This window comes from Nicotiana tabacum, chromosome 15 (assembly GCF_000715075.1).
Source record: "Nicotiana tabacum cultivar K326 chromosome 15, ASM71507v2, whole genome shotgun sequence".
NCBI lineage: Eukaryota > Viridiplantae > Streptophyta > Magnoliopsida > Solanales > Solanaceae > Nicotiana > Nicotiana tabacum.
In genome coordinates, this window is record NC_134094.1 from 108894465 (window position 1) to 108903671 (window position 9207).

Sequence of the window (9207 nt, forward strand, 5' to 3'; positions counted from 1 at the left end):
AATTTAATGACATTTTTTATATGTTAAATTAAATGCAGGTTTTTTCCATCGTTTCAGGCCGCACATATGGTGATGAAATCTATGAAGCCATTTTTTCATGAGCCGTGGAATTCCTGGAGACAGATACCGTACCTGATCAGAATGAATATGTGGCAACAATTTAAGGTAAGAATAAATTAATTTTTATTAATACTTTAAGGTAACAATTTGAATGTTTTAGAGTTGAAGTTAGAGACATGTTTAATTTATGTTGTTTGATAGTTGGTTGTTTGATTAGTTGGTTGAATTGTTATAAATATTACTGTTTATTTTGTAGTAAATATTGAATTTGGATTGTTATACTAGATGTTTGGTTGGTTGTTAGGAGTGTGGTTGGTTGTTAGGTGTTTGATTTGCTATTTTATTTGGCAGGCGGTGTAATTAAAAATACGGCAAAATTCTGCTAAACATTTCTCAAATTTGCGACTGAATCAGTCGCAAATTTCACCAGAAATTACCCTGATTTATGACTGATTCAGTCGCAAATTGAGAATTTCTGAAATTTATTAATTAATTAATACTCAATATGTACGACTATTTAAGTCAGAATAATTAACTAAAAATTAATTTTATTATTTAATTTTCCGACGTAATCAGTCGAAACTTTTAATTTCTATTTATTTTTTTAAATTCTGGTCAGCGATTGAATCAGTCGCAAAATTAGCGACCAATTCGGTCACAAATTTTTGATTGATTATGTCGCAAATATATTGCGACCACGTGTTTTTCGACTGACACTTTTCAATCGAAAATCCGTCGGAAAAATACGTTTTCCGACCGATTTTCGACTGATTTGACTGCCGCAAATATGCTGTTTTTTTAGTAGTGCCGGGAATTAATATCAGGATAACTAATCCCAACATAACTAATTCCAATATAACTACTCCCAATATAACTTGTCTTTAAACCAAACAATCCCTTACTCTTATTTCATATTCTATAATAAACATAATTTAATGCAAATATTAATTTAATACTATCAACAAACACTGCTTAGTTATACGAATATGTTATAATCTTCTCTTATGCAACCAAACAACCGCTACATTCCTTATTGACATACTCTACTATTTATCTTATGTAACCAACAATATACTGAATTACTTCGTGGAGGATTTTTTTTACATTAATTATTTAAACAATTTAATTAATGAAATGACCCTAATAATATACTAATTATATCTTAGTATAAAAATTTAAGCCCTTCATATAAACCTTGTAAAAGCGACATTAACTTCCCATCTAGTTGGTTCAAACTAATTTTCCCAGTGCTTCATGCTTGATCAGAATTCTCCTCGAGTAACCATTTAAAACCTTAATTAAAAAAACAGCCACTACTGCAGTATTGTTGTAGCAAGCGGAAGCGGCCCAAAAGATTAGCCCGAAGACCGTCCCCACGAAGTATAGCATATATAGGGCTTGATCTTATCTGCATAAACGTGTTGCATGGTAAGCTAAGTGTCAAGAAATTGAAAACGTGGCTTAGGAATGAAGTAACCAACGCAATATACCATTGACATCAGTCATAAACATTTTTGTCCAAACTGTCAACAAAAATATAGACATACATATAGATATATAACTATTTGTGCTTCTTAATTCAAGTGTTTCTGAAGAAGAAAAATGGCTTCATCAATAGGACCATGGGTGGGAGGTGGACGTCGACGAGGAGCTGCAGATTGGGACATGATTAGTGATCCTTTCTCTTATGATTTATGGGACCCTTTTGATTATGGGCTGAGTGGCGGATTGAGTGGCTGGGGGCTCGGCGGCCGTAGAGGCGGTGAAGATGACGTCTCTGCTTTGGCTCATGCTAATGTTGACTGGCGTGAAACCGACACTGCTCATGTTTTTCGTGTCGATCTTCCTGGTTAAGTATCTAATCTTTCAACTCTCCTCCTCCAAACATAGAAAAATACTTTATACGCTTGAAAAAGAATTAGGTCTTGAAAAGTCTTGTTAGTCCTTTTCCTCTTCTTATACCTACTATACAAAACTAAACAAAAAATAATGGGTGTTCTCTTGATTTATTTAATTTCTTCACAAACATATTGTTGCTAGCCCAAGCTATATATCAATCCCCTTGGAATTCTTTGCACTCTCCTTTTACAAGAATGATATCACTTCTTTAGGCTAAGCTAGTCCCCAGACATGTAGGCTTTAGGTCAAACTTGTATGGTATAATTTCCTTCAAAGATTTCACTTCATTAAAAGTGCTCGCACACCCAATACTCTTGAATAGAAAAGCTTATATCCTTACCCAACTTCTATTATATATATACATATAGGAGTTGACCTTTTCTTGGAAAAAACAAAAAGGGTTATTGAAAAGGAGTACTATACTAGGATATATAGAATGAGAAAGAAAAATGTGGAAGTGGCAACAATAGGGTGCATAGTAGGACTATGCGCCTTATATTCAGAAGGGTGTAGATTTGCGAGATTGTTACTAGTAAAGCTAAGTGCAATTTTTCATGGCAGGGGTGAGGAAGGAAGATCTGAAGGTGCAAGTTGAAGATGGGAACATACTTGAGATAAGTGGAGAGAGAGTGAAAGAAGAGGAACAAGTGGACGACAAGTGGCACCGTGTGGAGCGCCGACGAGGGAAATTTATGAGGAGATTCCGGCTTCCAAAAAATGCAAATGCAGAAGAGATCAAGTGTGGGCTTGAACATGGTGTTTTGACTGTAAATGTGCCAAAGAAGGAAACACAGGTGTTTACAAGAAATGTTAGAGCCATAGATGTTGCTTAACAACTTGTCTTTGGCTGTCTAATGTATAAATCAAATGCTAAAGTTACTATCGTTGTGCGTAGTGTGTATATGTGTGTCCATAGTCTTGGTGTGTGCAATTACCAGAATAAAAGCTATCAGTTGTACTTATAGCTACTTAATCGGTTTACCTTCACATTTGAGTCTTAGCACCGCTAATATTCTACTTTGTATCAAAAAAATCTGGATCAGGTGCACAAATGCGTTGCATAAAGTATTATTCAAATTATCCATCCCCCAAAAGGATGAACCATGAGCACTTCCAAGTACATCTAATAGTTCCTATTATATCTCAAAACTTACTATAATCAAAAACATCGGAGAGCTGCAACCATCTATAAGATCAGATTTTTTTTTCAATTAAGTGGGTGGAATTTTATAGATGGCATTTAGAAGATTCAAAAAGTACAAAGCTGTAAGACGGATTATGGAATAAGAAAATATTGAAGAGAGCCCGAAGATCACGGGTTCGAACGGTGTCATTTGGCATATAGGTGGTTGGAGGCTTGGTGCAAAAGCTATAAACAGAAACCTCGTTACCCTGAACTATAGCTGTCATCTCATGCCTGTAGCTCTGCAATGCAATCATGTCCTCACTTTAGCTAGTCCAAATTTTGGTGGTCATAGATTTCATATATCTATAAGAGAATTTACACAAAACATGCCCTCAACAGACTCAATTCCCTCTCAATGAACAGCAAAAAAACTTAGCAGCTAACAAATCCTAGGGTTATCATATGAATAGCCATGACCCTTTAATTACACATTAACGACGACGGCAACAAACACAAAAGTAAAACACCAAGCTTTGACAGCTAAACACGAAACACCAAACAACTAGTTCCTCCAAAACTCTGGAAGGTCAAACTAACCCAGCTAAAATAATCAATCTCCAATTTAGGGCCATATGACAAAGATAATGATCCAATTGAACACTATATGGAGCAGTAAAACACTATGAGCTGAACCACAAACAATATTGCGAGAAAATTTACAAAGTAAAATGGTAGGTCGTAACTTGATACACATGCTGAGCATAAATTATGCTTGCATAATCAAGACAAGCTAAAATCAATCTCCTCTCGAGGCATTTGTCACTCATATTTATCACAGCCAAGAAAATAAGTGCCAAACTAAACTTACCTGACCGAAAAAATAAACATGTACTTCCCCGGGCCCTTTCCCAAATTGAGGGGCTGAAAGGGGGTGGAAAAATGGTATTTACCATCCCAACCTATAAACAAAAATCTAGAGACAAGATCAAATTTCAAGCCACATAGGACCTTCCACATCAGAAATCAACTTGGACTCACCTTAATTACATCCAATGATATGCACACCTGCAAAGCATAACTCCTGAAGCAGAAATTTTTGTAAAAACCAGTGTTTTAAAAAGCGTGGACGTACGGCGGGGCGTTTTACATATGCCTCAATGGGGCGTAAGTCCCGAGGCGCGGGGCATAAGCCTCATAGGTATTTAATTTTTAATATTTTATAAAATAATATAATGACAGTTAATATTTATAAACAGGTAAAATTGCATAAAAATTAAAGAAAACTATATATATGTGTGCTCCATCCCTACAAAAAATTAATCAAACAATCTATTATACGTTACTTACAAGCATAAGTAATTTGAATCTAAAAGAATAATGTTTTATATATGGAGGAACAAAAAGGATGATTAACCTGCAATTTGAACTTTGTATTTGCTGCTATGAAGAAAAATATAGTTCTCTTTGTATTTGTAAAAAAAAATTAAATATTCGTTGCTTTTGGGAGATATTAGCAGACTAGCGGACAAGATAAAAATTTGAGAAAACCATGAATTAGAGCTTAAATCAATAAAAAAGGTCTTTACTTTTAAATTTAATACTTTTAAGTTCCTTTTTAAATCTTTTGAGTAATTACCAAACTGACTTTTGAGAATTTGGGTTTTATATGTAGGACCAAATTTTGTTTTAATTTGAAAAAGTCTCTAGGGCTTACTCCTTACTAAAAAAACGCGCCCCGAACGCCCAGGTGTACGCCCCGAACGCCCGGGCGTACGCCTCTTGAGACTTTCGCCACACACCATCGCCCCGGGGCGTTTTTGGTACGCCCCGCCCCGGGACGAGCCCCAAAAACGCCTTTTAAAACAGAGGTAAAAACTGCTTATGACATAATCCCGGAAGTTCAGTCAAAATTGCTAGTGACAACTTTTTTTTTTTGGTCTTGTTTTCAATTAAGTGAACGGTTCGTTCTTTTTTCATTTTCTTTTACTTTGAGGAGGTCAGTGGGCGGGTAGATTTTGCATTACTTGAAGATATATGCTCAGCTTCTCATTGATTCTGGCAAGATAGCAAATGAAAGAACACCAAAATTCTTTGCATATTTAAGAGGATATGTATCTCCCCAAGACTTTAACATATGTTCCTACTAACACACATAAGATTGCACAAAGTATTCCAAGAAAAGAAAAATAAAAAACCCCATTCTTAGAGTTGCCCAAACTGCTTGAAGTTACAGTATTACCTGCCACAACATTCATGTTCCTGGCATTTATTCTCAACTTACTAAAGCTAGACATGCGCTTAAAGGCCCCATTAACAAGAGGACTTTCAGCAGCTGCAGCAGGAGTGGTAGGTATAGAATCCACAAAGGCCCACAACTGAGAGGAGAACCATGACGGTGTACCATTATCCTGTCTGACTATTTGATTCTGATTTGCGCCCATATGATGATTTGCCAAATTACTATCATACACAACACCTAAAACATTGCCAAAACTTGCAAAATTAGCGAATAAATCTAACACCACTATATTAGCAGCAGCAGAGCTCTTGCTGGCTCAAACTCCCCCATTTCCACTTGGGCAAAAGAGTTCTCGCCATGCTGAAGATGACATGGTTATTCTATACCATCATCTGCCAAGAGCTCATAAAGTCAGCTCACATAAAAAATGTGTTTTAAGAAAATCTTGAAAGAGCATTAGTACAGCATAAGACAAGCAAAAGTGGCAGTATTGCTGTTTGGGATCATTTGGGTACCTGATGTAGCTGGAGGAACAACCAACTGATTTGCCTCAATGGGGTTATAGATGTTAAACCTTTGATCATGTGTCCACAGTTGATTGCTAATCTGCTCTCCATTATTCAAGTACATTGGCTGGTGATTCACCATTTCATTCTGAAAAGTGCTTAAATACGTTGTTGAAACAGGATTTACGGCACCATTCACAAAGTTGTTCATGTATGGTTCAGTAATTTGCCCCACATCAGTTGTTCTAATATCATCAAGAAGTAAGGGCGCGTCATGATACAAGTCAAATTCTGTCAACCCATCCAAGTAATCGAATTGCAAATCCTCGAAGTTTCCAGCAGGCTTATCAAAGTTTTGACCACTTGGTCCGGCCTCATCAAAGTTTTTAACACCCAGCTCTGGGTTATCAAAGTTCTGAATGCTTGGCTCTGGACCAAGAAGGTCATTCATCTCCAGATAATCTTCAAGGAAATCCTCTTCCACCACATGGCACTGTTGTTCACGACTAACAGGAGCAGATGTGACCTCTGGTGCCTCATGCAACTGTAGCTGTGATGTGCCAGACTGTGTCAGGTCAAAGCTTTCCTTCGCATGGTACTGCTGGCAGCTTGGGGAAATCACAGCACTATGATTGGGAAAATTAATTTCCCCTGACGAATGATCTAGCAAGGTACTTTCAGTATCTTCCTCAAGTACAAGCTGCTCTAGGGCATAATCATAGTCTACACAAAGTGGCTCAACGAACACAGCGTCAGCTGCAATATTATTCAAAAACTCCTCAAGTCCACCATCTACAGAAGGAGCTTCATTAACATGCTTTGCCGAAGTGTCTTGGCGGACAGAGGCTTTGGCACTTGGGCGTTCATCATCAACCAGGCGGACAGAGGCTTTGGCACTTGGGCGTTCATCATCAACCAGGCGGACAGAGGCTTTGGTACTTGGACATTCATCATCGACCCAGTCCTCTTCTCTAAAAGGTGCACCATACTGCTCATTATTCTTAGGACCAGGCCCACTTTTCTTAAAGACCTTGTAAAGCGCATAGTAGTCATGGACATTCTGACACCTTTTCAGCTCTTCTTCATCCATAGTATACTCATGCATCACCCAGTCTGTCCGCTCGCCCACTGGTGCTCGGCCTTTATAAAAGACTAAGGTCTTCTTAACTCCAACAGCACGTGAGTTGCACGTAATAATTCGATCCTTTCCCGTAGCTTTCCAATACCCGTGCTTTGTTGCCCTGTTTGACCGTGCTCCATTAGGATACTTTCGATCTCTGGGGCTAAAGAAGAACCACTGCCGGTCCCCAGTTTTTAATTTAGACAGATCTGCAGTTCAAATTTGCAAAATCCATAAGTAGACTATTCAAAAGATTAAAACAGTTCATTAAAAAATATCTACCATAATATGAGTACAAAGCAGCAGCAGTTAATTTTCAGACAACTAACAAGTATGAATAAGACAATATCTAAAGTAAGGAAGCAATTTAAAAGGAAAACGCAAACAAAAGTACAAAACACAAGAAAATGGAGGAATTTGGAAAATAACAGCATTACGAATGAGCACGTTTACATCATTCATAGATAAACTCCGGTGAATTAAATCTTGCTAGATCTGCATGCTTATATGTCCTTCAATCCATACAAATTCAACTATAATTAACAAAACAAATACAGCTGAAGCTAATCCCACCCCTCCAAGAAAAAAAGGAGAAAAAACAGAAAGGAAAAAACAACAAATGCAAACAAGTAAAAGATATAGGCCACAAGCACACATCCACTGAACTAGGATAAGTAAAAATAATGTAAGCAAATGATCCCGTAATAGACCAGCAAGGACCTGTGGAGCTCAACTATACAGCAATAGACCTATAAGCATAAAAATGCACACCAAATATAGAGGATTCACACATGGGCGGAGGCAGGGGGCGGATGGTGTTCATCATTCGCCGAAAAATTACACTATATATACTAGGTCAAAGTTATATTTATGTACAGAGTAGATGTGGAATCTACTTGACTTCTTCGTATGTTCACCTTTTTATATTTTGAACAAAGTTCTGGCTCCGTCATCACTCACTCATTCACATATACAACCCAAAACAAATTAAAATTGAGGAGTTGTTTTTGCTGTTATATGGAACATCATCTATCAATCCGCAAACGCCTCAGGACAAGGAGGAAGTGTGGGTAATGGAAAATGGGAAACCTCAGAGAAATTGTAGCACCAGACAACGCAATCATCACGAAATAACACTCTAGAAAAGTCACTACAAGACGTAGATAAATCACAGCCCTCAACAATGAACACAAAAGCAAGCACTGTATAAATCAAAAGACACAGCAAAACACAAACACAACAAGATGATCAGTTCAAGTCAACGACCCAAGAAAATCAAAACCCCAATTTGAATTTCATATCAAAAACCCAAATACGAATTATCATGTTCATACCAGGCAAGTCCTCAGGATCCCATTTGTACACGTCAGTCTCAGCGATGGCATCCAGCAGAATCCTCTTCCGACATATCTTCTTCTTCAAGTAATACAGTACAAGTTCCTCGTCTGTCGGATGAAACCTAAATCCCGGCGGAAACACATTCTTTGCCGACCCAAAACATGCAAACGAGTCCGAATCAGTTAACTCCAACATCTTCATCTCTTCAACAGTCCAAAAAATATTACAACCGCAACAATGATACACTCAATTGAATAACCAAATGGGTATTCTAAAATTATGAATCTGAGATTGAATATGTATACCTCAAGAATTGATCAAAATTGAAACCCTAAGAAGAGATAAAACGGATCCTGGGTTCAATTGGGGATTGGTATTTTTGTTTTTGGTCAAATAAGAGAGAATAAAATACTAGCCGCCAGGGCCCAGGGGGTATTTGAAGAGTGAGTGGATAATTTGGGAAGGTTCTTGGAATTTAATATAGCGAAGAGGGGGGGGGGGGGGTGTTGAGACTGACACTGAGGGGTCTGGGGTACGTGTTTGGTGTGACTGAAGCTCAGTGACAATGCACTTTTGGATTAGGGATTAAGTTTTCGTTTTTGTTTCTCTTTTTGCTGTTTTTTAATTTGTTAGTCAAGACTCAAGAGAAGATTCTATGACAAATAGATACTGTTTCCTTTTCATTTTGTATATTTTTGTTAGATTATACACCGAGCTAAGGAAAAAACATTTTGACACATATTTTTAAAAAAATGAATTTATAATATTAAAACATGGCATTTCTATGAGTACGAGTGAACAAAATAATAACAAAAATTTAAAGTAAGAATTTTAGATATGAAAAAATCTAATTCCTTTCTGAATTGACAAAAAAAGACAGTGATTTATAAATAGAGTAGAGGGAGCACTCCTATATACT

The 9207-nt window shown here is 37.2% G+C and overlaps 2 protein-coding genes across 2 annotated transcripts; one reads left to right on the top strand and one right to left on the bottom strand.

Moving 5' to 3' along the window:
• Positions 1-1480: 1480 nt before the first annotated feature.
• LOC107831870 (16.9 kDa class I heat shock protein 1) lies at positions 1481-2946 on the top strand. Its single transcript, XM_016659669.2, has 2 exons — positions 1481-1909; positions 2521-2946. Exons 1-2 carry the CDS (start codon positions 1663-1665, stop codon positions 2790-2792), a joined length of 519 nt encoding a protein of 172 aa, XP_016515155.1. The 5' UTR covers positions 1481-1662; the 3' UTR covers positions 2793-2946.
• Positions 2947-5156: 2210 nt separating this feature from the next.
• Positions 5157-8741, bottom strand: LOC107831871 (NAC domain-containing protein 17-like). Its single transcript, XM_016659671.2, has 3 exons — positions 8285-8741; positions 5840-7159; positions 5157-5561 (listed from the first exon to the last, which is right to left on the bottom strand). Exons 1-3 carry the CDS (start codon positions 8487-8489, stop codon positions 5185-5187), a joined length of 1902 nt encoding a protein of 633 aa, XP_016515157.1. The 5' UTR covers positions 8490-8741; the 3' UTR covers positions 5157-5184.
• Between the last annotated feature and the right edge of the window lie 466 nt (positions 8742-9207).

What these genes read in the sequence shown, in the direction of transcription:
- LOC107831870 (XM_016659669.2), top strand. Translation starts at nt 1,663, where the DNA reads ATGGCTTCATCAATAGGACCATGGGTGGGAGGTGGACGTCGACGAGGA. An exon ending in TTTTCGTGTCGATCTTCCTG is followed by an intron (nt 1,910 to 2,520) that starts GTTAAGTATCTA and finishes TTTTCATGGCAG; the next exon opens with GGGTGAGGAAGGAAGATCTG.
- LOC107831871 (XM_016659671.2), bottom strand. Translation starts at nt 8,489, where the DNA reads ATGAAGATGTTGGAGTTAACTGATTCGGACTCGTTTGCATGTTTTGGG. An exon ending in GGATCCTGAGGACTTGCCTG is followed by an intron (nt 7,160 to 8,284) that starts GTATGAACATGA and finishes TTTGAACTGCAG; the next exon opens with ATCTGTCTAAATTAAAAACT. An exon ending in TGTTCCTCCAGCTACATCAG is followed by an intron (nt 5,562 to 5,839) that starts GTACCCAAATGA and finishes GCAATGTTTTAG; the next exon opens with GTGTTGTGTATGATAGTAAT.